The following is a 25,661-nucleotide window of genomic DNA, read 5'->3' on the forward strand; positions in this document are numbered from 1 at the left end:
AGCAATAAATTCCCTCGCAGCAAGAGGAACGCCCCCGCCCGCCGCCCTCAACCCGGCAATTTTGTGTCCCACAAACCCAATATCCTCAGACAAATACAATCAATCAACATGGCCAGCGTCAGAAAACAACACCATAGAACCGACTGTGCCAGGGTGGGGAAGTGGTTCACGTTCTCCTTTTTCACAACCATCGTCCTTGGAATCCAACCCGCCTCACCCTTCCACGCCTCCAACACACTCCTCACCCTCTTCCCCTCCGCATACACCCCCTTTGCATCAGTCACAGCTCCAGTCCAGCCTCCCTCGCCTGTGACCTGCACCGAGTTCTCACCCCTCCATCGTGCCAACTGCGAACAGTGCAACACTCCTCCCTCGCATCTCCACCACCCTCACGCCCAGCGCATCCAAACTCCCCTCCATCCCCTCTTTCTCCGCCCCAAACACCTCCCCAGAGTGAATCCAACCCGACAACATCATCCCCCGCAAGAGCGCCGACCTCGTCACCGTCTCGTGCAGCTCACGCACATCCAGCACATGCAGCCGGGGCGGCTGAGCTTCAGCCTCGCTGATCGAGCCCCCAAGCCTCGGTGGCTGCTTTGTCTGTACCTGTGAGCCTCGATAATCTCAGTCTCACTACCATCCGAAACGTCATCAGGATGTAAACCCACTCGCTTATGAAAACAGTTTCCATTCAAATGACGCTGTTCTCATTTAAATCACCAAGCTCTCCGCTGGCTACTATAATTGCTTGCATACGCGTGTAACTCCTTTTTACATGAGCGGCTGGCTTATGACGGGCAAGTGAAGGCCAACGCTTGTTCGAAGGGGGTGTATCTGGAGGGAAAGAGGGTGAGGAGTGCGTTGAAGGCTGGGAGGGGCGAGATAACTGGAAGTTCACGGTGGTATGAGGTGGTTGTAGGGCAATGGTGTCACTACCTGACACTGGCCATGTTGGTTGAGAAGGTATGTCCGAGGGAACTGGAACACGCAGTCGCCGGGTCGGGGACGGCGGGCTGGTGCGATCCTCTTCCTATGAGAGAAGGTCACTTGATCTGTATCTTGAATCTTGAGCTCTATAAAACTTCTCTCCCCTAGCTCATTGATAGTACCACGTCACAGACCTCACAGATCAATACTCTGATACTGCGTAATCTGCGGCGCCCCATTCTCCTTGCCACTCTTCAGAATCAACTCGATCTAAACCCAGTCAGTCAGTCAACCTTCATCGAACCACCTGTTTATCGCATCAAGAGAACGAGAACATACCACTTCCAGATCCGCCAACGCCTCCTCCGGCCGCTGCTCAGCCTTCATCTCCCCAAGAATCAACGCCTCCCCCCACGCCCTGATCTCGTTACCAACCGCCAGTTTGTCCACCGGCAACGTCTGCCTCTCGTCCTCCTCCCCCTCCACATGCACCGCCACCTCATCGTCAGTAACCCGCACATGGCCCTTCTCCCCAACCACCGTCCACCCACTCTCCTCCAAGCTCGAACACCCGGACAGCTGGAAGGTCCCCTGCGCCCCAGACTCCGTGCGCAGCACTGCATCCACCGTATCCACCGGCGGCAGCGCATCCGCAAAGCTACCCACGAATGCACTCACGTGCGTGATCCGCTCCCTCGGTCTGCCGCCCAGGAGGTACCGCATTGCAGCGACATGGTGCACCCCGATATCCAGGACGGCTCCGCCTTGGTGCTCGGGCTGTTGGCGCCAGGCGAGTGCTGTTCAAGCCCAGAACATGAGCACTCATCATCCCAGACACCAAGCACAGTTCAAGCAACGGAAAATCTGACGAACAAGGAGAAACTTACCGAAGAAAGGCCAGAAAACAAACTTCCCCGGCCGACAATCGAAGTACACCTGCGTCCGGAACTGGCGGATGCGACCGAGGCGGGCCAGCTGGGCGCGGCCCCGGCGGAGACTGTCGAAGTGGCGGTAGTTCTCGGCGACGGACCACGTTGGAGCAGCAGACCCCTGGGGCAGGATGGTGGAGCGGTACCAGTCCAGCAGGGCGGTGGCTTCGGCCAGGTCCTTGGCGATGGGTTTCTCGGAGAGGACGTGTTTTCCGGCGCTGAGGGCGGCGCGGACGTATGCGGCTTGGTTGGTTATAGGGAGGCTTTCGAAACTCACGAGTTAGTTGGGTCTGTGGTGTTGAAGGTGCATTGCTGGGAGGGAAGTTGACGCACGCGATGATCACGGCTTGGATGTCACCCCGCGCGAGGAGCTGATCGAGGCCCTGGGGTGCATCGTCGGCGTAGCGGTCGATCTGCTGGTCAGAGGCGATGCTGGAAGCTGATTTCAGTGAGCGGGAGTAGACGGCTTTCAGCTCGAGGTCGGGGGAGGCTTGGACTCCTGGCTGCGAGGGTGAGTTTCTTGGTGCCTTGGTCGGTATGGCTTGCGTACCAGATGGTAGTCCTTGACGAAGAGCCCTGGTGGAGTGTATTAGGGGTGTGAGGTTCGGTCGTGGGCTTTCGAAGGTGTTTACCTGCTCCAATGAATGCAATTCCGATGGCCATGTTGCGGGTTTTGGGTTGGTGGTAGGAGTGGAGTGAAGGAGGCAACAGAGTCTCAGGTCGAAGGCTTATATGAAAATGATCTAGGAGGAAACATGGTTGCACCTGGCCACTCATTATTAATAAGTGGCCGGTCGAAATGCTTGATCGGCCGGTCTTTGCTCCGCTTGGTTGTGACATCGTAGGCATCATGCATGGATGATCTGCACGATGGCGTCAGATCCGATTTAGCGCAGGCCTGCCTGCAGCCTCAGGCATCATTGTCAGTTTACACATACACATACGTAACATGACAGATGAGGAAGAATGCAGAGGCATGATGGTTTTCGCTGGCATTGTATCCCAGCCGTGGGATTTGGTTGGCTATATCCCAACGAAGCAACTGACATTCAGGCTTTGCTGCTAATCGTTACCTTAACCAAGATTCGTCCAGAAGTCGCCCCCGGTTCCAGGGTCTATCATTGTCTCAAGCTCCGAATTCATGACCAACAGACGCAAAGCTTGAAGCTGGCGTGCAGAAGCCTGCTGTTCCCGGTTCTGGGAAAGCTTATCCTCGATCCACGTCCCCGACCAGAAGTATAAAGAGACAATGAAGCATCAACTCATACCAAGCACATATTCGGAAGCATCAGCCACCATGGCTCCACCTTCTAAACAAATGTCCGAGACGATCCGTCCCTACCTCGAAGATGTCAAACATATCACCGACCACGACGCCAAACCCTCGCAGATTCAGATCGAGAACTTTATCGGCTATACGCGGGTTCCGGTCGGCCTCGCGGGGCCCCTGAACATTCGCACCCCCGATGGTGAAATCTTCAAAATATGTGCGCCCATGGCCACAACAGAAGCGGCTCTGATCGCCAGTTGCAGTCGAGGCTGCAAAGCGTTGAACGCCAGTGGCGGGGTGGAGTATATCCTCGGCAGGGAAGGCATGTCGCGGGGTCCCGCGTTCCTGTTCGTGAATCCCCGAGAAGCGCAAAATTTCATCGATATTCTCTCTTATGTGGAGAACACCCTTAGCGAAGTGGCCGAGTTGACCAGTAACCATCTGAAGCTGGTGAGTATCACGCCGCACCTGATCGGGTGCTACGCCCATGTGGTGTTCAACTACACCTGCGGAGATGCCGCGGGCCAGAACATGGTCAGCATCGCCACCCAGCGGTGCTGTGTCTGGCTGATGGAGACGTATGCGGCGCAGTACAAGATCAAGCGCTTCTACGTCGACGGGCAGATGAGCTCGGAGAAGAAGCCCTCGTGGGGCAACGTGGTAACCCCGCGCGGCGTCGAGGTCACGGCGTGGGCGTGCCTGCCGGGCGAAACCTGCCAGGAGGTGCTGAGCTGCTCCGCAGCCGACCTGCATGACATATTGCACATGGCGCAAGACGGATGCATCCGCAATGGCATCCACGGGAGCAATATTGACACCGTCAATGTGTTGACCAGCGTGTTCATCGCCACCGGCCAGGATGCCGCAAGTGTCACGGATGCCTCGTGGAGCCACGGCAGCTCATTCTACGACCGAGCCAGGAACAGCATCACCGTCAGCATGTACTTCCCCTCCATCCCCGTGGGTGTCGTCGGTGGAGGCACGGTATACGACACGCAGCGCGAAGCTCTAGAGATCATGCAGTGTGCCGGATCAGAGAAGAAGAGACAGTTCGCCGGGTTTCTAGCCTGTTTCGCGTTGGGGTTGGAGCTCAGCACTGCTGCGTCGGTTGTCACAGACACATTCGCGCACGCCCATCAGAAGTTGCGGAAGGGTGAGTCAGCCAAGCTGTGATATGGTGCGGAATACCTCTCTGGTTGAATTAAAAGTTATCATGCCTCGTGAGATAATCGAGGGGATTGCATCGATATCGCCATTGCTTCCAAGTATAGTGAGAAATATATGTACATGCGAAAGAGAGAGTGCGTTTTCAAGGTATTCATAAATGGTCAATTCTCATCGCTCATACCAATATAACCGGAGTACACCACCGGATAATCATGTCGAGAAAGCTCCAAGACAAGTCATTGGATAAGAACAGAGCAATTCTAGTCCCATGCTGCGCTGGAGTGTATCTTCTACCCAGAGATACTCGAAGACAACGGACGGCCGAAAGAACCAGCCTCTTTTTTTCTTTTGTATTTCTGGAAATAGGTGGCCTAAGAAAATCAAACAGAATTTTAGAGCAACCGCGCTCTTTCCTTAACCTTCCCAGTATGTCTTCCAGAAATCAAGAACAAACTCTCCACCTTCTGCCAATAGCTTTTGGAAATCCGCACTATCTCCTATCTGAATAAGCACTGAGAGAACATAGCCTACAATCAAAGCTCGCAAGGTATCACCGGGCAAAGTGTTTTGGTATAGCAGTTGAATCGGTTCCACCAAATCGATGACATTGTGTTTGCATAGAGTGAACTCCTTCAATGTGGCTGCCAGCTTATATTTAACCAACTCCTTGAGTTGGAGGACCCCATACCTGTCAGCCAAAATATAGAGCTCCACATGCCCCACAAAGACATCCGTGAAGTCTTCGCGAGGGTGCGAATTCCCCTTGGGAGCATACTTGTTCACTCTGAAGTCATCGTGCCAGTGCTGTTCCTTGAACTTGTCGAAATCAAACAGGCGACGTAGCCACCGCGTTTTTTTAGGATTCTTGCGCGGTAGAATGTAACCGTCAAAGATCGCTTTGTTGGAGGCATTCACTGGTGGCTTTAGAAGATGCCCAAGATCTGATTGTTTTGTAGTCAGCTTCTCGTCGTTCCTGAGCCTATCAGACTTCTCGTCATGGAGCAAATGGAGAAAAACCACTGGGCAGTCACACACCATAAGTGGGTTGTGGTGAATCAAGCGGTGGTGGAGACTCAGCTGGGGCCTCAGGCTCGGCTGGCACATCGATGAGCTCATTGACCGGTTCTGGAGACTTCGATACTGGAACGCTCAGAGGCTCTACCTCTCTGTACGAGCACGGCGGTGGGGTATAGTCGCGCACATACGCATATTCGCACAGACGCAGGAAGGTTGCTTCCTCGGTTACCTCCGACCAGTCCACCCTACGGGTTTTAGCTTCGATCATCTCGCCATATATCAATCTGTCAAGCGTGGATGACAGGCTAGCCAGGGCCTGGGAATGAACCGTGATTTCCTTCTTTGCTTTGCCAACGATGAAGGTAAAGAGTGGGGATGAGATGATTCTACTTCTCGTGAGCTGGGTGTAGATCATTCCAGAACTCTCCTCATCGGGTACTTACTCGCTAAATTCAGTGTCCATCGTTAGACTATACTGACAAAAAGATCAGTCTGTTGGAGAGTAGGATGGAGGAGTTGGTCGGAGGTGTTGAATGATTAGTATAGCTGGGTATGTAATTCTCCAACACGGGCGAGCGGTCTTTTTATCGAGAGTGACTGGCTGCCACGTCACTACAGGGATGCAGGGGTGTAAGCTGGCTTCAAGGCTCTTGAGAGCGAATTGCCGAGAACTGGAAGCCAACATACGCGCCGCTAACCCATGTCCGTCGATTGGATGAGAAGACATGAGGACCTTTGTTTTCCTCCAAGAAAAAGGATGTTAGACGCCGAGATGCTACTTAGTCTCTCATCGAGGCGTCATTTGAGTGAGACTACGAAGTGGTAGGGAAGAGGTCAAGTAAATACCATGTGGCGGGCTTAATATGGCATGAAAGCTAGTTCGTCATTGTTCGTTATTAGCGACCCTGTCTAAGTAGCACACTGTTTTATGGAAAATAAAGCATCGGGAGAGAAAGCAGGATGGCAAGCCAGGATAAAAGAAAGTAAAAGAAGTTTTATTTCACTGGGCATGCTTAAAATATCTTAGATTAATTCATGGATTGAGAAAAGCGAAACCATCTTGAGATGCATTAAGCGCCGGGTTAGCGACAACCCCGCCTGGCCATTCAGAGTACGTGTACTCGCCAAAATTTTTAAGTGAGGTTCAAATACCATAGAGTGTAGAAGAAGTCTCTCAAATAGTAAGTGTTTGATTTGTCTGGTAGAATAAGTCAGGGTAATCGGTCCCAACCTATACAACCCATTTTTGTTGAATTTTGAACATTTTTTGAGATTTACTGCCAGTTTCGACTTGTGCGGGCAGGGAGATAGAATGATTAACTAAGATACATGACTGGTGACTTGATGCCTCTCTTTTTGGAAATCTGTACTTAGTAGTTCTCTTAACAGAGAACGCACGTCAAAAGCTCGATCGCGGGACTACTGATATTTCTTTCGGTATGGATTGCTAGAGACTACTCCTTGATACAAATCTTATTCAAGGTCCACTGGACGACCAAGAATCAAGTCAATCAAGATAAAGCTCTGGTACCGATTAAGTTAATTACATTATTGTCAGTAGCCCATGATATTAAAATATAGTAACAGTTCTTGGAATGGTCTGATTGCCCATCTTTCAATTTTTCTTGAGAGAGGGTGTCCTCGTGTAAAACAAGGCATGACTGGCTAAACCTGAGCAGGGATACAATGGTAGTATACAATAGGTCTCTGCGTGACTACTACCACTAACCAGCCTTGACCTCATTGATCATAATGATAAAGACAGCCCGGTTCTTTTGAGTTCCTGTAGGTAACGCATTTGTTACCCGTGGACCCCGTGGACCCCGTAAGCCCTTGACCCCGGTCCTCGAGATGGGATCATCTTCAGCAGAGCCATGGGATAATCTTTTGAATGTGAATGATTACAGGGGATGAAGCAATCCGCCTGAAGGTTGCAACTTGAGGGCACGGCCACTAGTTAGTTGATTCAAAGAAATCCTACTCATTTTCAAGAGCAAGAGTGCTCATTATTGCTATTGTGCAGGGTTTGGCTGTCAACAAAGAATAAGACAAAAGGACTAAGCAAGGTACGGTATCGCTGCACTTTCGCTCAAGGCTTTGTTCCCGCCAGCAGTACCACCTAGGCATGTCAATGCTACGACTAACACAACATATCTACAGCGAAGAAAAGCTGAGCTTGCAGCAATAGAACGGTAGCAGAGCTTGAGGTGCCGCCTCGACAATTCTGGAATCGGCTTACGGGACCTGATGTTGTACTCAACAGTTTGGGTAAGTAGCAGTGATCTGCACACTAGTTTAGATCCTGGGTCGCGAGACTTGGAGCATTTTCAAGTTCGCTGGACTAGCATAAGCTAGCCCAGCATTGAGAATTTGAGAGAGATTAGCGAAGGGAACTATAGAGTCCACGAATCCTGTCCATCAAGCGGCTTTGGTTCGAAGTTAGGGCGGCATGAGTGACGCAGGTCGACCAACGGATTCAAGCGGTGGTATAACAAGAGCAACCTGCTGTGTGTGAAAATGTCTAGACCAATTATCTAGTGTAAAGTGCTATTATCCAGTCTGGATACATTCCACCTGTATCAGGCTTTTTCAGAGAAGCTGAGAGGCCCTCGGAGCCGAGTCGGTGACAGAGCTCCAAGGTATGGATCCGGTTATCTAAACCGCCTGATACATAGTACATTGTAGCTAGCGATCCTTGGTCATTGAGATGTTTATGCTATGCGACAGGTGAGATCTTGCGCTAACGCATGTACAAATAGGAATAGCTAGTAGGCATCATATATTTGACCAGAGGTGGCATCATCTAGGCTCTCCGGCCTGTGCTTGAACTTTAAGTCGTATCAAGTCGTCTTATTCGTACATTACCTTCAGCGTTTTCCCTTGACACATCAAATCTTAATTGCTTGTACGTGTGTATCTGTGGTGAGCTAGACGCAGCCATCGACAGCATCCAAGGAAGGTCAGAATTTAAAAGATAAGCTTGAACCGGTGAGCCATACTTTGGTCTGGCTAATCAGCAACCGCGCAGTTAGCACTGGTTCGGTTAAGACTCGAAGCCATACAAAACGCACATCTGACCGTATCTGGTAATCTCCACTTCTTCTCGACCGACAATTTTGACAGACTAGGCCTATATGTCTGGCCATCGTCCCCGTGACTTGATTTCATGATATGTCTCACCAAGCTAAGGAGCATAGAAAGTCGCGTGCTATTGATAGGTGTCGCACGTTACATCGTAATTGTGAAGCGGAAAATTCTTGGCGGCCCATTCATCCATGCTATCAGGCGCGGCTACCGCGGTAAGCTTGGTGCCAGAACCCGGGATATCTGTTCAGTCGGCAGAGCTAGGCCGATCGATGGTTGCCGAGTACTCCGTAGCTCGTATAGATATTTAAACTTTCTAGAGCCCGGGGGCTTAAGCTAATTACCATCTAGCTCGGCCGAACGCGGGGACTTGTAAGGATGCGCCCTTTAAAAGTAACGATGACGTCCGCCGTATTGTGGGAAACACTAGACCGCTAAGACTTTTCTCCTTCACAAGCACTTCTAATTCGTGCAGCCTGAGCATCGCAGTCGTGTCTTTCCCATGAGCTCTGTGGTCCCCGGCTATCACGAGGCCGCATGAGTGTAAGTCATAGGGACGACACTTTCGCATCTAGGCCTATTGTCTTGAGATAACCGGTCAAAAACCACGGTCACGACCAGGTGTGGCCAGATAGAGTCTCGACGACCGGTGGGAGGTACATACGTATTAATTAGAGCCCTCCTCCTCCGCCTCTTCTTCGTCGTCGTCTTTATTGTTCCCGTTACCATCCTCCATTCCCACTTCCACCTACCTCGCTTTCCGTGGGGAGAGCTCGTGAACGCTTCTGGCTCCTTTAGTGGCTTTGCTTTGTGATACGCCCACCGCGACTTGCAACAAAGGAAGGGGCCTTCAGTCACAAAATTGTACCACCGAAACTCATAGATCGGATGGCAAACAATGGCCACACTTGGAAAAAGTGACCTCTGGTGCCCATCTTCCAAGAAATCCAAAGCAACCGGCCCTTCTGACCTCTCTCCTATGATGCGCGAGAGTCTTGTGATAAGATCCTTGATATCGGAAAGAACAAGCGTCCTGGATTGGGCTTGAACGCAGTATAAGAAGTGATAAATAACCGTTCGATGTCCACCCTAAGAACTGACTCTCGAGAAGGATTCATAGTTCATCGCCCAGGCATTCAATCTGTTTTCGAAATCGGAACTACCAAAGCTTAAAAGTTCGATCGCACTTCAACTCAAGGGGCAATATTAAAATGAAAACGCCCTCGCTGCTCCGTCTCGGATGGGTGTTGGTATTGGCACTCGTCGTAGCTTGGGGGGTCTCCGCCTTTCCGGCGCCTGCCGAGAACTGAGGACATAGCGCTCAGCAAGAGGCAGGAAATCCAGGCCGCGGGCGGCCAGGGGGGCGGGCAATCGGGCACAACGCTCAGCGAGACGATGACAGCCGCCGGGCACCGGACCCGAACTTTCACGTGGACAATCGACAAGACGGCTAACCCAACCGTACTCGATCTGGTCCAAGGTCAGAGTGGGACCGTGGACTACACGGTGACGCTGACCAAGGACGACGGGACTGTCCGCACCTGGATCGACGGGCAGGTCTGCATCACGAACGGTGGCAGTAAGGCAACTGAGAGCCTCATGTCAACCCTTAAGGTGACGCAGCCGCCGTCCAACGATATAGTCGTACCAGATTCGAACCTTGACGTGTCGGCTAAACCTGTCCTGGCTGCCGGGGAGAGCCACTGCTACCCCTATAGCACCAACATCCCGAGCGCCAACAGCGGCACCTACAAGGTGACGGCTGATACGACGATTATCAATCACTCCGGGCACTTGGGAGAACCGTTTGGGCCGAACGAGGCCGCCACCACGACGATTCCAGCGACTGAGACGCTCGTGCACAACACCGTTACGGTGTCCGACACCCTCCAGGGCTCGCTAGGGCAGTTCTCCGATGACGGAAAGGCGACGTACACCCGCACATTCACCTGTGCTAACGAGGGAGATAATCCCAACACCGCGTCCATCACCTACGACGACGGGTCGCCCGGGCCCAGTGATCCGGCAACGGTGACGGTCAAGTGCACTGGCGGCGGCGGCGGCGGCGGCGGCGGCGGTGGTGGCTGCACGCGGACGATCGGGTACTGGAAGAATCACATTGAGGTCATCAAGGGCCCCCCGGAACTACTACCGATCTCGCTTGGCAGCCGCCAGGTGACTGATCCAGCTGAAGCCGCCAAGATCGAGGGTACCACCGGTAGCAACGGAATCGACAAGCTGTATGCGCAGTTGCTCGCCGCGAAGCTCAACATCAAAACCGGGGCGGACGGCTCCGCTGTGGCAAGTACCATCCAGGCTGCGGACACTTTCCTCACCGGTAAAACTAACGCAGACTGGACCGGCCTCACCAATGCGCAAAAAAGCCAAGTGAATGGCTGGGCCACCACGCTGGACAATTATAATAATGGTGTCACCGGTCCGGGCCATTGCCCCTGAGACAGAACTGTCACCAAGCTTTGTCTGTTGGGAAATGGTTGAGAATGATTGAACTAATGTTCTGCCGTTGAATATGAGGGAAGGGAGATATCCATTTCGGATTTGGTTATGTCACTTTTGCTTGTATTAAAAACACAAAACAAATGGGTTCTTTCCTTTGTTAGTACGGCGACGTGTACTAAAAGCTATTGGAGTGTTGTGGTTCCTTAGCTGAGATTAATGTATTGACTTGTTAACATATGCCAATACGTCTTGGAGGTGGATGATGGATGAATTCATCGGATTCATCTGAAACAACAACATGACGTATTACCAGCTCTATTGTGAAAGTAGAGTCTAGCAGTAGAGAATTAGTTTCGAAGCTCAGTGTAACCTAGTAACTTACTGTCAACTGTACGTGCGATGGTGGCTTCATGCTTCATGCAGGGAAACCCACCGAAACAAAGAGACGGGAAGGATGCCTGATCCGGCAGGTGTCCGCTGAGTCAGCCGCCACCGGAGAACGTAAAGGTCACGTGTCGCATTGACTGGGGGAGTCCCTGGCCAATCACACCGTCCCAAGGGCATCCCGTGGCTTCTCTTCCCTCAGTTCGCAATGCGCCCCATCAACAGCGTCATCACCATTACATGATGGGGCTGCTGCTGCTGCACCCCTTCGCCCTTGACTTCTTTGGACTCTCTCTTCATCCAACAATGCTTGCTCCTTGCACTACCTTTCCATTTCACTAACAATGGCAGACTTCACCAGCTCATCCTTCCGGGATACCGTCGACCCTGATCCCAGGGAGGCGAACATCCTGTCCCAACACCTCGACCCACAGTTCACCGCTTCGTTACAGGAGGAACTCGCCCCTCCCGATGCCCCCGACGAGCACAACTCCGGCGAGTCCGGCCCCGAGCCTCAGTCCTCCTTGAGACTCCAAGGCGGAGATATCCACCGGGACCTGTACCGCATCGACGCCCGCTCCAAGCAGGCCCGCCTCGACAAACGCGCCCTGACCTTCTCCCACCTCCCCCGCCAGAACGACGACGCCGTCGAGGAGAGCGTCGCGGCACTCGAACCGGGCAGCTTCCGACGTCACTTCTTGCAGAACAAGTACGGTCGGCTGGACGGACGGGGCGTGACGGCCTCCTTCCTCGACTTCTTGGACAACTACGGCAACTTCGCGGGCGAGGACTTGGTCGATACAGATGAGGAGGAATCGGCGATCGCGGAGGAAGAAGAACGGGAGGCCCATGAGCGGAGCCCGCTGCTACGGCGCCGGAAGAGCGCCCGCGTCAGTCGGCCGGGCGATGCGTCCAACGTGAAGACCTTCTTCACGCTGCTCAAGGCCTTCGTGGGCACGGGCATCATTTTCCTCCCCAAGGCCTTCCGCAATGGAGGGATCCTGTTCTCATCTATCACCCTCGTCACGGTGTCACTGATCAGTACCCTGTGCTTCCATCTGTTGTTGGAGTGTCGGAGACGGTACGGGGGAGGTTACGGTGACATTGGAGAACACATCGCTGGCCCGCGCGCGCGGTCGCTGATTCTGTCGTCGATCGCCATCTCGCAGTTCGGGTTCGTGTGCGCGTGCATCATCTTCACGGCGGAGAATGTCCACTCGTTCATGACGGCGGTGAGCTCCGCGCCGCCCGAGGCGCTGACCACGGGGGCTTTGATCGGGCTGCAGCTGGTGGTGTTGATCCCGATGGCGTTGATCCGGAACATTTCCAAACTGGGGCCCGTGGCGCTGCTGGCGGACGTGTTCATCCTGATGGGACTCAGCTACATCTACTGCTACGACATCGCGAGCCTGGCCTCGCGCGGTGTGGCGTCGACGGTGGAGCTGTTCAACCGGCAGTCGTTCACGCTGACCATCGGGTCGTGCATCTTCACCTTCGAGGGCATCGGGCTGATCCTGCCGATCCAGTCGTCCATGAAACACCCGGAGCACTTCGACCGGCTCCTCTACCTGGTGATGGGGATCATCACCGTCCTCTTCACGGCGGTCGGGGCGCTCTCGTACGCGACCTTCGGCGCGGACACCAAGACGGAGATCATCAGCAACTTCCCGCAGGGCGACCGGTTCGTCAACGCGCTGCAGCTGATCTACTCGCTGGCCATCCTGATCAGCACGCCGATCCAGCTGTTCCCGGCCGTGCGCATCCTGGAGGGCAAGCTGTTCGGGCAGGGTTCGGGCAAGCGGGACCCGATGATCAAGTGGAAGAAGAACGTGTTCCGAACGGTGGCGGTGCTGGGCTGCGGGGTGCTGTCCGCCGTGGGCGCTGGGGACCTGGACAAGTTTGTCTCGCTGATTGGCTCGTTCGCCTGCGTGCCGCTGGTGTACATCTACCCGGCGTATCTGCACTACAAGGGGGTGGCGCAGTCGTCGTGGGTCAAGCGCGGCGACATTGCGATGGTGGTGCTGGGGTTTGGATTCATGATTTATACGACGTCTGCGACGGTGTCAGTCTGGGTGGGGAGTTCTTAACTTGTTTTCTGTGGTGCGTTCGATTGTGCATTCGGTGTGGTGACCAGCATTGGGCATTATGGTGGTTGCATGTATTGCTTTATGCCAGTTGGGGACGACCAGCATGTGTGGACGGGTTGCTGTGATGCATTATGAGTTTATGCCATGTATTTGTGCGAGTGCATGTTGTCCGGGGTTGCATGCTAATGATTCAGGGTGTTTGCGGTTGCACTAATGTGATACAGGATAGAGATGGACGAGGTGGACTGGGCGACTGGTCTGCGGAAATCATCCGATAAACAGGTGGGGTGGTTGTCTTTGCTCATAGTTCAATGCATTGATGTGCGTACGTAGATGTTGATTTGAGACCTGTACACTGTCACTGCAGTATGCGGATGTACTGTCCAGCACCGCTAACCTTAACAACGTAGGTCGACAGCTGCACGATGCAGTCGACCTTACAGCTCCCCCCATCTACACGTCAACCAAATGCCGATCCACAGCTCTTTATTGATAGTATAGTATGGTATAGTATAGATACAAACCACGCCACCGGTCCACCCTCGCCACCTATTCCCCCATCACCACCACGACCTCCCCTCTCCAACCCCTCGTCTACCTAAGGACACCCACTATCCGGATAATTGCAACTATCCCCACTCCCGCCGGTGATACTCACGCCCTCGAACGTAAAGTTCTCACAGCTCCCATCGCCACACAGGATATAGTAATCCTTGCCATCACTCATGGTGCCGGTGACATCGACAAACGTGACATTCTCAATCATGACCCCATTCGTGGGCTCGCCGGTGGGCCCGCCGTTCAAATAATCCTGCTGGACATCAATCCCGTAGTCCGAGATGCCGGAGAGGGTGATATTCTCGTAGCGGATGTTGTAGACCTCGCCGGTCTCGCCGGAGTTGGTCTTGATGCGGCAGCCGTTCTCGGAGTCGACGACCTGCGAGTTGCTGAAGGTGACGCCGTCGACGGTGTTGTCGGACTTGCCGCCGATGGAGCCGATGCTCAGCCCGTGGCCGCCGGCGCAGTAGAGGTTGTCGACGAGGATGTTGGAGCCCGAGGTGATGGCGACGCAGTCGTCCTGGTTGTGCACCCAGCTGTCGGTCAGGGTCAGGTCGGTCGAGGACTTGATGTCGAAGCCGTCGCTGTTGTGGGCGGCCGGGTCGTCGCCGCTCAGGCTGTTGGGGCTGTCGCCCGCCGTGTTGTTCAGGGTGATGCCGGTGAGCGTGAGGCCCTCGCTCGATTCGATGTCGAAGCAGTGCACCGGCCAGTTTTGGATGTACAGGTTGCTGATCGTGCTGTTGTAGATTTTCTTGACGACGATGAAGTGGTCCGGTCTTTGGGGGGTTAGCTTTGCGGTTCAGGAGGGGCTGAGGGGTTACGGGGCAGGCACGCATACTTGTCTTGTCCGCCGTTGGAACCCTCGCCGTCCCAGTAGGCTTGGCCGTTGCCGTCGATGACGTGGCCCTCCGCCCCGGTGATGGTCAGGTCCGTGCCGGAGATCACGATCGGGTCGAAGTCGCTGTCGTAGGTGTCGCCGAAGGTCTGGGGGGGGGGTTAGTCAGGTTGAGAAGAGCACATAGGAGAAAAGGTAGCGTACGGTTTCACCGGCGAAGATCACGGCCGCGCCCGTCTGCAGCCCGGTCAGGTCGATCGTGCTGGACGCCGGGGCGCTGACGCCCGACAGCAGGATGTTGGAGCACGAGGCCACCGCCGACGAGATGGACGCGTACTCGGTCACCGTGCAGGTCGTGCCGCCGTTGCCGACAGCCGAGGTGGCCGCCACGGCGACCTCGGTGGTGACGGGGGCCAGCGTCGTGGACGCCGCTTGGCTGGTCGAGGCCACCTTCGAGGAGGTCTGGAAGGTGGAGGCTGCGGCGGCGGTCGTGGAGGTGGCGACGACGACGGGGGCTGTGGTGCTCTGCTGGGGGGTTAGCGGATGCTGCTGTCACGACATATGGAGATGGATGGCTCGTACCACGCTGGTGGCGGCCGCGGCAGCACCGGTGACAGGGCCCAGACAGCTGCAGGCGCTGGACAGGTGCTTGGTCTTGTAGTCGCAGGCCGACAGGAAGGCGTCCGGCACGCCGGTCGTCTCGCTCACCGCGCTGGCGGTGAAGGTGGCGCAGAAGCTGGCTGCAGCCACGGAGGAAACAGAGTAGATGGAGGCACAAGCGTGGTTTTCAGGGCTATCACAGGCCAGCGCCAGAGGCGCCGCCAGGGCCAAAAGGAGCGCACTGCGCTGCTGCATGGTGAAAGAATAAAAGGAACGACTGAAAGAGTGAAAGTACAAGTTAACAGAAAGAAAGAAAAGAAGGACTGGGTTGGTGATGGCAGCAGAGGAGGTGTCTTCCCTCGCGCATCTTAAGTATCATCGTGAGGAGCATAACAGCCGGCAAATACGGATCGCTTAGCGCTGGTGGTCTTGAAGACCCGGACTGGTGGTTTCAGGATTCTCCGTGCCAAGGGGCGAGATGGGGAAATTTGACAACAAGCGTTAGCCAAGTTGCTGAAGCTATGGTTGGCACTTGGCAGGGGAGGAAGTGAATGGAATGAGGTTGTATGGGTGCATGTGCATAGGTGCATGGTGTATGGTGTATGCACGGGCGCTGATGGAGACGGGGAGTGGGATGAGGACCCAGTCAGAGCACGATTTTCATTGGTACGGTCGCCATTAGCCGAGCTCGAGACGAAGTCCTCGCTGCTGCAAAACCCCTGGTGTGGTTTCATCTTGAGGTTCGCTTGGTGTTTATTAGATTACTCCTTCTGCAGGGGTCATTGAATTGCCCGATGGAGCCAAGATTCCGCCGCGTCATCCTCCAAGAACCGGCCAGGAACAGTCCAGCCCATGAGTCAGTTGACCACCACCAGAATAGCTCCTCCGTATCAGCCATCACAATCACAATCACACTCCTCAGGAACCAGAACACTCAACACCCAAGCTCGAGCCACTGTCCCCACCGGAGTCGAGCTCCTCCTGCAAAACCCTCAACTGGCACTTCTAAGTTCAACGTAATCATTTCGGACTTTAGTGCGAAATGGTCGGCTTTAACAGGGGTACAGTGCGCGCTTTGAACTATTTAGCCGAGGAGCAACCGAATCTGCCCATGGGAACAAACCAGCAACCAAACCCCAGGACATTCCACATCGTAGTGGACGACGGAATATTGGTAGGCTGTAACTTATATGCCGGTTGGGTGATACCAATATATCCGACACTCTGATATACGAACCTGAACGCGAGCGACCCCCCTTGGCAACGGCGCCTGCACATCCCCCCATTCCATCCCCAGATTCATTTCGATTCTTCGGCAGTTGAGTCCCATTGGCCACGAACCCTTCACTGACCCCCGAGGAGATTAAGCATGGCCTGCTGTGTGGCTGTGTTGGCACCAAGTGGGGTCCGACACTTTCATCTCGGATTGTCGGGAATGAATGGTAACTTATGGAACGCGCCCCAGTCGGAGGTCGGAGGGCGGCCAGCTTCGATACCGATGGCAATTATGTAGAGCGCCAACCTACGGACCTGGCCCCTGGTTGTCTGTAAAGTCTGAGTCTGGGTAAATGAACATCCCTTGGACTATGATTACAGCTCACTGTTGTCCTTCCCCCGTTTCTACCACCAGATGATGAGAGAAACATCGAAGAAACTGCCTATCCTCAATTCAACACATTAGGGCTCACAGTGTCAGGTGCGCGCACCTCCGTGACCAGCGTATCACCCGGTGCTCTCAGATAGCTGAGAACGCGAATAGCAAAATCCCTGTTGTTTTGTGCAACTCTCTCGATCATGTGGTTGAGTGATACGATACCTCTCTGTTCGCGGATCGGCAAACTTGCACCATGCCTCTCGCATTCCACCACGGCCTTGAGAAAAATATCAATCGTCCTACAAGAGCCACGCCCGATGAGGCTGATATCGAGGTGGAGATTGAGGGTGGATGGTGAAAGTGCCATGCGATGAGAAGAAACCCAAGTTGCTGTCCGGGAGATGGGCTGGCCACCGAACAAGTCCCATAGGCTTGAGTATTTTCAAGCCGTGGTGACACGGTCTTACTGGTAGGATATCTCAGGGGTCGTATTCCAAGTTGCTTAGCAAGCCAGTTAATAATATGATTATGGTAGGTTGGTTACAGGACTGCAGACACAACGCAAGCGGCACTTGCACAGGTGAGTCAAGGCTGATCGAATACCGACTCGATGACTTTCTCGACCCTATCCACAAGATTCTCCACCTCGGGGGCGGTGATGTTATATGCAGGAGCAATCAGAACAACATCGCCCTGAGACCCGTCAACATTTCCGCTACTGGGCAGTAAGGAAATGCAGTGCTCATCCTGCAACCCCGCCAAATGCACGGTCTGCGCAACCTGATCACCGACGGGGAAGGGTGTCTTTGTCTCCTTGTCCGTCACAAATTCGATCTACGCCTCATTAGCAAGATTCCGCTTTGATGACCCATGATAGAAAAGCAACTCACCCCCCAAAACAGTCCCCGACCGCGGACATCCCCTACATTTGGATGATCTCCAATGCGCTCTGTCAGAAGTCTCCCCAAGTAGTCCCCCTGGACTCTGACATTGTCCAGCAGATTCTGTTCTTGAATCAGGGTCTGCACAGCATACGCAGCAGCACAAGCGACCGGATGGCCCTGATACGTCTGGCTGTGCACAAAACCGCCAGTGCCCTGGGCCAGAGCGTCCACCACCTTCTTGCCCACAAGCAGAGCCCCTATAGGCGCGTACCCGGCTCCGAGACCTTTGGCCACGGTCTGCAGATCCGGAACGACACCCTCCTGCTCCCATGCATGCAGAGTCCCCGAACGCCCCATGCCCGACATGACCTCGTCCATGATCAGCAGGGCACCGTGGCGGTCACATACGGCCTTTATCGCTGGAAAGTAGCCCAGCACAGGAGGGGCGCAACCGAGGGTCTGTTGCATCGGTCAGCACCTTGGTTCCTGGTCTAGTCGAAGCATCACTTACAGCCCCGGTGATCGTCTCCGCGAGAAAAGCGCAAACTGTGTCCGGTCCGACGGCCTGAAACTCGCTTTCCAACTCGTCCGCTAGCCGCTGAACATAGCTCTCGTCACTCTCCCCGGGACTCTTGCCCCGGTACGGATAGCACGGCGACACATGCGAGACATTCTTGGCCAGGATGTCCTCATACACCGCTCTCCGGGCTTTATGGTACCCCGTCGCGAGCGCCCCCAGAGTGTTGCCGTGGTAGGACTGTCTCCGCGCGATAAACCGGGTCCGCTGGGGCTGGCCACGTTCGACATGGTACTGCCGGGCGATTTTGATGGATGCTTCGATGGCTTCCGTACCTGCATTGTCTCACCTTAGCTCAGTTGGCAAAGTATGAAGGGCAAGTCTACCGGAGCTAACGATGAAGGTCTTGGTCATCTCTTCATTCGTGGACTCAGTGAGGAAGGTTGCGATGCGCTCGGCAGCCGGAGTGGTGAAGAAGGGCGAATAGCAGTACGCCACTTCGTCTAGTTGCTGGGTGATGGCGCTCTTGATGATCGGGTTGTTGTGGCCGAGGGCGGCGACGGCTGCACCCCCTGTTGCGTCGAAGATCTCCCGGCCATCTTCGGTGACGAGGTAGTGGCCGCGGCTGGAGATGACTTTGGACGGGGGAGAGTTGATCTTTGTGTAGAGAATTGAGGAGGGGGTAGCAATGGAAGACTGAGAGCGTAGAGAGGTTAATGGATGACGAATTTTGGTGAGGGAACTTCGAGCTTGCACGCTGATCATGATTGCGTGCGGTCTGTACAATTGGTGTGTTGAGCTTTGTATATGTGTGTCCGCGTGGTGTCTATTCTGACTGTAGAGCTGAACGCGGGGCTGTGACAGCAATTGAGGGCCGGACCAGGATCAAGAATAGAAATTAAAGAAGCTCGGGCTTTTGGTGGCCAAGGGGCTCGGTGTTGACAACAAATGGGAGGATAATGTGAGGATGCTGAAACGCCGTTGCACTGCATATCAAGTCCGACGATAAGCCTGCGGGGATGAACTGGTGAACTTGATCTGGAAGGTGCATAGTGACTCAGCTGATACGTGGCCTTGCAGGAAGGAACAACTCGATAGGCGCATTCTGCGTAGGATTGAGGTCTATCACAGCCAAGATTAGTATCCACCGGGTGCAGTTGCGAGGTACTGACTATACGGGACTGTTGTCGTCCATGTATGTATACTAGGTACAGCATGCTCGTTGCCTGTCGACTGGCGTGCTTATCTTATCGTTAATAGCAAACGCAAACACCCAAACCCCGCGTGGACTAACCCAAAATAGAAGCTTGTTGGAGAAGTGACGGTGGATTCAAGATGCCTTCGTCCGCTTCCAACCGCATCAACACTTTTCACTCCCTCTGAGCTGCCTGGCATAGCGTCTATCGTCTTTATCCTCTCCCAGTGGCAGTCGAGAGCAGTGCAGCTTCATACACATCCTTAAATAAAATTGTTGATCACGCCACGCCAAGACCCGACCCCATCATATTGTCCTTTAGCCATCGTGGCTGAGAACAACAGATTGGCAACAAAATATACACACGATCAGCTCAATCCACCACCATCACCATGTCACAAGAGGATTACTTCGATCTTGGGAGCTACCACCGCCCCGTCACCACCACCTCCTCCACCAGCCAAGCATGGTTCAACCGGGGTCTCATCTGGATGTACGCCTTCAACCACGAAGAATCCGCCCGGTGCTTCGAGAGAGCCATTGCCTCCGACGAGACCTGCGCCATGGCCTACTGGGGCCTGGCCTATGCCATCGGCGCCAACTACAACAAGCCCTGGAGCTACTTCGACGAGGTAGAACTAGCCACCGTCGTCCGACGCGGACACGCCGCCGCGAAGACAGCCGAATCCCACGCTCCCCACGTATCCGCCGTCGAAGCCGCACTGATCAAGGCAATCCAATCACGATACCCTGAAGAAATCCCCACCAAGCCATTTTCCGCATGGAACGAGGACTTTGCCCGAGCCATGGAGGCAGTATACCGCGCCTTCCCCGATGATCTCGACGTCATCAGCGCCTACGCGGACGCGCTCATGAACCTGCACCCGTGGGACCTGTGGGACCTGCGAACCGGCGCACCCAGCGAGGGAGCACCCACCCTCCAGATCAAAGCCCTGCTCGACCGCGCCTTAGCCCTGCCCACTGCTCTACAACACCCGGGGCTTCTCCACCTCTACATCCACCTGATGGAGATGTCCCCTGCGCCCGAATCCGCCCTGCCCATCGCCGACCACCTGCGCGGCCTGGTCCCCGACGGCGGACACCTGCACCACATGCCCACGCACCTGGACCTCCTCTGCGGCCACTACACCCGGGCCATCACCTGGAACAGCGCAGCCATCGCCGCCGACGAGCGGTACCACCAACACGTGGGCGCCGTGAACTTCTACACCCTGTACCGCTCGCACAACTACCACTTCCGCATCTACGCCGCCATGTTCGCGGGCCAGTCCGCGATCGCCCTCGCCACGGCGTCCCAACTCGAGACCTCCATCCCCGAATCCCTCCTGCAGATCCAATCCCCGCCAATGGCCGACTGGCTCGAGGCCTTCCTCTCCGTGCGGGTGCACGTGCTCATCCGCTTCGGCAAATGGGCCGACATCCTCGCCCTGGCCCTCCCGCCCAACCCAGCCCTGTACACCATGACCACAGCCATCACGCACTACGCGAAGGGCATCGCCCACGCCGCGAGGGGGGACACCAGTGCCTCCCGCGCGGAGCGCACGCGCTTCCACGCCGCCGTCGCCCGCGTCCAGCCGTCGCGCGCCCTCTTCAACAACAAATGCACCGACATCCTCGCCGTCGCCGCCGCCATGCTCGACGGCGAGCTCGCCTACCGCGAGGGCGACTTCCACGCGGCCTTCTCGGCCCTCCGCACCGCCATCGGTCTCGAGGATAATCTCCCGTACGATGAACCGTGGGGCTGGATGCAGCCGACGCGCCACGCGTACGGGGCGCTGCTGATGGAGCAAGGGCGCCTGGAGGAGGCACTGGCGGTGTACGAGGCGGATCTGGGGATGTCGGAGGCGCTGCCGCGGGCGTTAAGACATCCCGGGAATGTGTGGGCGTTGCATGGGGTGCATGAGTGTTTTGTGCGGTTGGGGAGGGCAGAGGAGGCCAGGCGGGTGGAGGGGAAGGTGCGCGAGGCTGTGGCCGGGGCGGATGTGCCGGTGCGGGCGTCCTGTTTTTGTCGGTTGGAGGTGGGGGTGGAGGAGGGGGGGAAAGAAAAAGTGAAGGAGTGTGCTGGGTGTACATAGTTCGTGGTTGTTTGGTGTTGCGCTGGGATTTTGGATGTGGGTTATACTGTATTTCCTATGCGAGTGGGGGAGGGGAAAGAGGAGGGAGTGCGGGAGGGTGAGGGTGTATACCACGGAGCTATACCAACAGGAAATGCTTTTATTCCATACAACTCACAAGCTGTACAGTTTTGACCAACGTGATAGACACTCCTACCATACCTCAATTTACCTCAGCATCACTATCCATCTCATCCAACAGCATGACACCTGCATCTTCATCGTTCAGCACGCGCAGGTTTACCTTCGTATACCTCCAGCCACGCCACAACCCAACCTGCCGCACCCGCGCAGCTATCCCCATCAAGCCATCAATCTTACAAACCCCCACAGCAAAAAGCCACACTACGCAACCAAGAAGGCACGAAATCAAGTCCCGCCAAGCCAATCAAATTATTATGTCCGTGAATAAAAGCCCAGACCGACCAGCCAACAAAAGCAAGTCGATCGAAGCACACATATAAGACGAGAGCAGATTTTCATCCCCTGAGCCACGTCTCCTGACAAGCTAGTTCGCGTTCGCCTTGCCCAGGGCAGGGATTTACGCCTCCTCCTCGTAGATCTCCTCGCCCTCGCCCTCGTAGTGCTCGACGCCCTCGCCGTCGGAGATGGACGCATCCTGGTACTGCTGGTACTCGGACATCAGGTCGTTCATGTTGCTCTCGGCCTCGGTGAACTCCATCTCGTCCATGCCCTCGCCGGTGTACCAGTGCAAGAAGGCCTTGCGGCGGAACATGGCGGTGAACTGGGTGGCGACGCGGTGGAACAGCTCCTGCACCGAGGTCGAGTTGCCCACGAAGGTGGCCGCCATCTTGAGGTTCTTGGGCGGCACCGAGCACAGCGCCGTCTGCACGTTGTTGGGGATCCACTCCACGAAGTAGGTCGAGTTCTTGTTCTGCACGTTGCGGACCTGGTCCTCGACCTCCTTCATGGAGACCTTGCCGCGGCTGTTGAGGTGAAGAATTAGCATTATTGAGGGGCTGTCGAGGGGTGATGGGGTTGGAAGAGGAAACATACAACAAAGTCGAACAGGTCAGGAAGCGACCGTTCTGGAAGTTGGCGTTGGTCATCATGTTGCGGGGATCGAACATCTGCTGGGTGAGCTCGGGGACGGTCACGGCGCGGAAGGAGTGGGCGCCGCGGCTGGTCAGGGGCGCGAAGCCGACCATGAAGAAGTGCAGGCGCGGGAAGGGGATCATGTTGACGGCCAACTTGCGGAGATCCGAGTTCAGCTGGCCGGGGAAGCGCAGGCTGACGGTGATGCCGGACATGACGGCCGACACGAGGTGGTTGAGGTCGCCGTACGAGGGGGAGGACAGCTTCAGCGTGCGCTGGCAGATGTCGTACAGGGCGTCGTTGTCCAGACAAAAGGTCTCGTCGGCGTGCTCGACCAGCTGGTGCACCGACAGGGTCGCGTTGTAGGGCTCGACCACCGTGTCCGACACCTTGGGCGAGGGCATCACCGAGAAGGTGGCCATCATGCGGTCGGGGAACTCCTCGCGGATCTTGGAGATCAGGAGGGTACCCATGCCGGAACCCGTACCACCTCCCAGGGAGTGGGTGATCTGGAAGCCTTGCAGGCAGTCGCAGTTCTCGGCCTCGCGGCGCACCACGTCCACGACCTGGTCGACCAGCTCCGCACCCTCGGTGTAGTGACCCTTGGCCCAGTTGTTGCCCGCACCGGACTGGCCGAACACGTAGTTGTCGGGGCGGAAGAGGCCGCCCATGGGGCCGGAGCGCAGAGCGTCCATCGTACCGGGCTCCAGATCAACCAGCACCGCGCGGGGCACGTACTTGTTGTTGCCGGCTTCGTTGAAGTAGACGTTCATGCGCTCCAGCTGGAGGTCGGAGGTGCCATTGTATCTAGGATGGATGTCAGAAGGGGAAGGAGTCGAGGGCCAGCTGGGTCACTGACACGCCGTCGCCGTCGAGGCCATGTTCGCCGGAGATGGTCTGCCTGGTGGGGGGTTAGCCATAACGGGGGATGGAGAGGGGATAAAGGCTGGAGCTTACCAGAAGGCAGAACCGATTTGGTTACCCTGTAGAGAGGGAGTTTGTGAGTACTAGGTAGATAGATGACTGGCAGTTCCAGAATGGGTGAAACGTACACACTGGCCGGTTTGGAGGTGAACCTAAATGTGGAGAGGAACTGTTAGTATTTCTTGTTTCATCTCTTTCAAGAGATGAATGAACTTAGTGTAAAAAGGTCGACTCACGATTTCACGCATGATGGATGATGGTGAGGGTATTTGGGGGGGGGGGGGGGGGGGGGGGGGGTGGGGGGGGGGGGTAGGGCTTTGCTTCGGGGGGGGGGGTGGGATAGGGAGATTAGGGAGGAAGTGGGACTGGGGGGAAAACAGAAGGAGATCCGGAGGAGAGAAATGAGGAGAAAAGGTTGAGGCACTGAGTGAGGTTGGCGGTCAGACTGGCTTGGCTGGTACCTAAGGAACCTAACCCCAAGCTAAGCTAAGCTAGATTGTTTTCAGTGGAAATAGGAAATACTCCTAATTCGTTCCGTGTGTGTGATAAGTTGAATGTGGGATCCCCGATAAGGGTATCGCCGTCAGGCCAGAACTTCGGATGTGTTGTCGAAATCATCGAAATCGTCAAAATCACACCACGCTAACCCGCCTAGTGCTTAGCGTCACCGGTGCCGCTCGGCCCGGTCGCTCCTTTACCCCTTAACATTCTGACAGGTAACACTCAGTCTTGCCCATTGGGCGGAACATCCAGTCATACTGAGAGCAGTCCCAATGAAGGCGTGTAACATGTAACCAAAAGGTATCGATTGGGCTCACCCACATACCCAAATTCTAGCATGATCACATGTTGACCACAGATTCCCAAAACCGTCCTTGACTTTCTTCTTCCATCCCCATCTCCTCTACACCCGAACCCCTTACACTATACTCCGTACGTTGTTTACCTTGCAATTTCCTTCTCCAATTGCCAGTCCTAGACCCTTGCGTCAGCCACGCATAAAGGCGGCTAGCTTGTCTTTCAAGCCACTGATTCTTTATATGAAACCATCTCTATCGCTTGCAGTTGAGATGTACGCTTTCTGCGCGAAGAGTTTGTTTCGGAGAGCATCGCTATTCCTAGACAACCATTAGACACTTCGAAGCTCTATAAGGCATCGGAAACTGAAGCCATGAGCGTATAGTCACCCGTGGCCAGCCTCCGAAGCGGGAGAAGGAGAAATAATAAGATCCATAGAAGAAATAGCATACTTCGCCTCCCACTCCTTTCCCCATTCTCGAAAGCAAAACCGTCCACGCTTCTGAAGCTCCCGGAGTGACCTGAGAGCCCCATCATTGTTGTCGTCCTGCTGTTCTATAAAAAGCTGTAATGTGCGCACACAATACAGAGCCTCCTCAACCGTGACTAGTGGCGCTTTCTCTATAGCCATGTGGCTCTGAGTATGCTTCGTATGCTGCCTTTAATGGGGTGTAATGTTGGTTTTTATGATGTTGATGTCGATGTCAAGGTCTTGCTTGGCGTCATCGCGGACGTTGTGGTGGGGGGGAGTCTAATATCAAGATCCGGGCGATGTGGATGAAGAGCGGTTTTCTCTGCAGCAAAATACTTTCCGTGTGCCGAGCATCGGTATATCGAATAACATGTCTCGCTAAATTTCGTTGTTTCGCGAATCACGTCGTCCCAAATTCGTTGTATCGAGACGGTGACTGTAGAGAGCTTTCCGGTAATGTGGCTGGGTGAACCAGGTTGGACGTCAATGTGGTGAGTGAAGCAACCCTTTTAGTGATGGAAATTGGTAGGTGTATAATGGATTGTCTACCATGGAACCATCTACACCAGTTATTAATCAACTCAAGGCGCAAGCGGGGTTGATCCTGCATATATTGAACATTCGAGCCTCTTGTGTCCTATCGAGAATGACGACCAATATATTCAGAACATGGGGATGTGTCCGCGTTATACCCACAACCCCTCGATATTCTATCCTACTACCGACGCTCAGTGGGCTTTACTAGTATCTCCAACTTTGTTCTGCAAC

The 25,661-nt window shown here is 54.9% G+C and overlaps 10 protein-coding genes across 10 annotated transcripts; 5 read left to right on the forward strand and 5 right to left on the reverse strand.

Annotated features, from left to right (window-relative positions):
- Positions 1-108: 108 nt before the first annotated feature.
- BO95DRAFT_465891 (uncharacterized protein) lies at positions 109-612 on the forward strand (the record flags this gene model as incomplete). Its single annotated transcript, XM_025589172.1, has 1 exon — positions 109-612. One exon carries the CDS (start codon positions 109-111, stop codon positions 610-612), a length of 504 nt encoding a protein of 167 aa, XP_025440023.1.
- Positions 613-1,122: 510 nt separating this feature from the next.
- Positions 1,123-2,575, reverse strand: BO95DRAFT_501778 (Gfo/Idh/MocA family protein; the record flags this gene model as incomplete). The annotated part of the gene is made up of 6 exons (XM_025591020.1): positions 2,489-2,575; positions 2,407-2,432; positions 2,190-2,359; positions 1,815-2,119; positions 1,267-1,724; positions 1,123-1,197 (listed from the first exon to the last, which is right to left on the reverse strand). Exons 1-6 carry the CDS (start codon positions 2,517-2,519, stop codon positions 1,123-1,125), a joined length of 1,065 nt encoding a protein of 354 aa, XP_025440024.1. The 5' UTR covers positions 2,520-2,575.
- A 578-nt stretch (positions 2,576-3,153) lies between these two features.
- On the forward strand, positions 3,154-4,299 carry BO95DRAFT_368445 (substrate-binding domain of hmg-CoA reductase; the record flags this gene model as incomplete). Its single annotated transcript, XM_025582827.1, has 1 exon — positions 3,154-4,299. One exon carries the CDS (start codon positions 3,154-3,156, stop codon positions 4,297-4,299), a length of 1,146 nt encoding a protein of 381 aa, XP_025440025.1.
- A 408-nt stretch (positions 4,300-4,707) lies between these two features.
- BO95DRAFT_455008 (uncharacterized protein) lies at positions 4,708-5,773 on the reverse strand (the record flags this gene model as incomplete). The annotated part of the gene is made up of 3 exons (XM_025588297.1): positions 4,708-5,207; positions 5,329-5,696; positions 5,754-5,773. The coding sequence occupies 3 exons, from the start codon at positions 5,771-5,773 to the stop codon at positions 4,708-4,710; spliced, it is 888 nt and encodes a 295-aa protein (XP_025440026.1).
- A 3,528-nt stretch (positions 5,774-9,301) lies between these two features.
- BO95DRAFT_207355 (uncharacterized protein) lies at positions 9,302-11,267 on the forward strand. Its single transcript, XM_025581084.1, has one exon. The coding sequence runs from the start codon at positions 9,790-9,792 to the stop codon at positions 10,849-10,851; it is 1,062 nt and encodes a 353-aa protein (XP_025440027.1). The 5' UTR covers positions 9,302-9,789; the 3' UTR covers positions 10,852-11,267.
- Positions 11,268-11,460: 193 nt separating this feature from the next.
- On the forward strand, positions 11,461-13,658 carry BO95DRAFT_445079 (putative amino acid transporter). The gene has a single exon (XM_025587055.1). It carries the CDS (start codon positions 11,583-11,585, stop codon positions 13,323-13,325), a length of 1,743 nt encoding a protein of 580 aa, XP_025440028.1. The 5' UTR covers positions 11,461-11,582; the 3' UTR covers positions 13,326-13,658.
- A 148-nt stretch (positions 13,659-13,806) lies between these two features.
- On the reverse strand, positions 13,807-16,024 carry BO95DRAFT_445080 (glycoside hydrolase family 28 protein). The gene is made up of 4 exons (XM_025587056.1): positions 15,301-16,024; positions 14,923-15,243; positions 14,722-14,867; positions 13,807-14,659 (listed from the first exon to the last, which is right to left on the reverse strand). Exons 1-4 carry the CDS (start codon positions 15,571-15,573, stop codon positions 13,924-13,926), a joined length of 1,476 nt encoding a protein of 491 aa, XP_025440029.1. The 5' UTR covers positions 15,574-16,024; the 3' UTR covers positions 13,807-13,923.
- Positions 16,025-17,388: 1,364 nt separating this feature from the next.
- Positions 17,389-19,403, reverse strand: BO95DRAFT_207384 (PLP-dependent transferase). Its single transcript, XM_025581085.1, has 4 exons — positions 18,700-19,403; positions 18,308-18,648; positions 17,803-18,255; positions 17,389-17,746 (listed from the first exon to the last, which is right to left on the reverse strand). The coding sequence occupies exons 1-4, from the start codon at positions 19,076-19,078 to the stop codon at positions 17,498-17,500; spliced, it is 1,422 nt and encodes a 473-aa protein (XP_025440030.1). The 5' UTR covers positions 19,079-19,403; the 3' UTR covers positions 17,389-17,497.
- A 290-nt stretch (positions 19,404-19,693) lies between these two features.
- BO95DRAFT_475179 (TPR domain protein) lies at positions 19,694-21,778 on the forward strand (the record flags this gene model as incomplete). Its single annotated transcript, XM_025589839.1, has 3 exons — positions 19,694-21,439; positions 21,461-21,547; positions 21,605-21,778. Exons 1-3 carry the CDS (start codon positions 19,901-19,903, stop codon positions 21,776-21,778), a joined length of 1,800 nt encoding a protein of 599 aa, XP_025440031.1. The 5' UTR covers positions 19,694-19,900.
- Positions 21,727-23,894, reverse strand: BO95DRAFT_394186 (tubulin beta chain). Its single transcript, XM_025583686.1, has 6 exons — positions 23,860-23,894; positions 23,752-23,775; positions 23,657-23,682; positions 23,559-23,600; positions 22,661-23,506; positions 21,727-22,590 (listed from the first exon to the last, which is right to left on the reverse strand). The coding sequence occupies exons 1-6, from the start codon at positions 23,869-23,871 to the stop codon at positions 22,185-22,187; spliced, it is 1,356 nt and encodes a 451-aa protein (XP_025440032.1). The 5' UTR covers positions 23,872-23,894; the 3' UTR covers positions 21,727-22,184.
- Between the last annotated feature and the right edge of the window lie 1,767 nt (positions 23,895-25,661).

Source organism: Aspergillus brunneoviolaceus (assembly GCF_003184695.1).
Source record: "Aspergillus brunneoviolaceus CBS 621.78 unplaced genomic scaffold BO95scaffold_53, whole genome shotgun sequence".
NCBI classification, from domain to species: Eukaryota; Fungi; Ascomycota; class Eurotiomycetes; order Eurotiales; family Aspergillaceae; genus Aspergillus; species Aspergillus brunneoviolaceus.

Excerpts from the sequence above, each read along its gene's own strand:
- BO95DRAFT_207355 (XM_025581084.1), top strand. The coding sequence starts at position 9,790 with ATGACAGCCGCCGGGCACCGGACCCGAACTTTCACGTGGACAATCGAC.
- BO95DRAFT_394186 (XM_025583686.1), bottom strand. Across the intron at positions 23,683-23,751 it reads ACCTCCAAACCGGCCAGTGT|GGTAACCAAATCGGTTCTGC; the intron begins GTACGTTTCACC and ends CCCTCTCTACAG. Across the intron at positions 23,507-23,558 it reads GGCCTCGACGGCGACGGCGT|ATACAATGGCACCTCCGACC; the intron begins GTCAGTGACCCA and ends CATCCATCCTAG.
- BO95DRAFT_445079 (XM_025587055.1), top strand. The coding sequence starts at position 11,583 with ATGGCAGACTTCACCAGCTCATCCTTCCGGGATACCGTCGACCCTGAT.
- BO95DRAFT_445080 (XM_025587056.1), bottom strand. The coding sequence starts at position 15,573 with ATGCAGCAGCGCAGTGCGCTCCTTTTGGCCCTGGCGGCGCCTCTGGCG. Across the intron at positions 15,244-15,300 it reads CCGCGGCCGCCACCAGCGTG|AGCACCACAGCCCCCGTCGT; the intron begins GTACGAGCCATC and ends ACCCCCCAGCAG. Across the intron at positions 14,868-14,922 it reads TGATCTTCGCCGGTGAAACC|ACCTTCGGCGACACCTACGA; the intron begins GTACGCTACCTT and ends CCCCCCCCCCAG.
- BO95DRAFT_207384 (XM_025581085.1), bottom strand. The coding sequence starts at position 19,078 with ATGATCAGCGTGCAAGCTCGAAGTTCCCTCACCAAAATTCGTCATCCA. Across the intron at positions 18,649-18,699 it reads GACCTTCATCGTTAGCTCCG|GTACGGAAGCCATCGAAGCA; the intron begins GTAGACTTGCCC and ends GAGACAATGCAG. Across the intron at positions 18,256-18,307 it reads CGGAGACGATCACCGGGGCT|ACCCTCGGTTGCGCCCCTCC; the intron begins GTAAGTGATGCT and ends CCGATGCAACAG.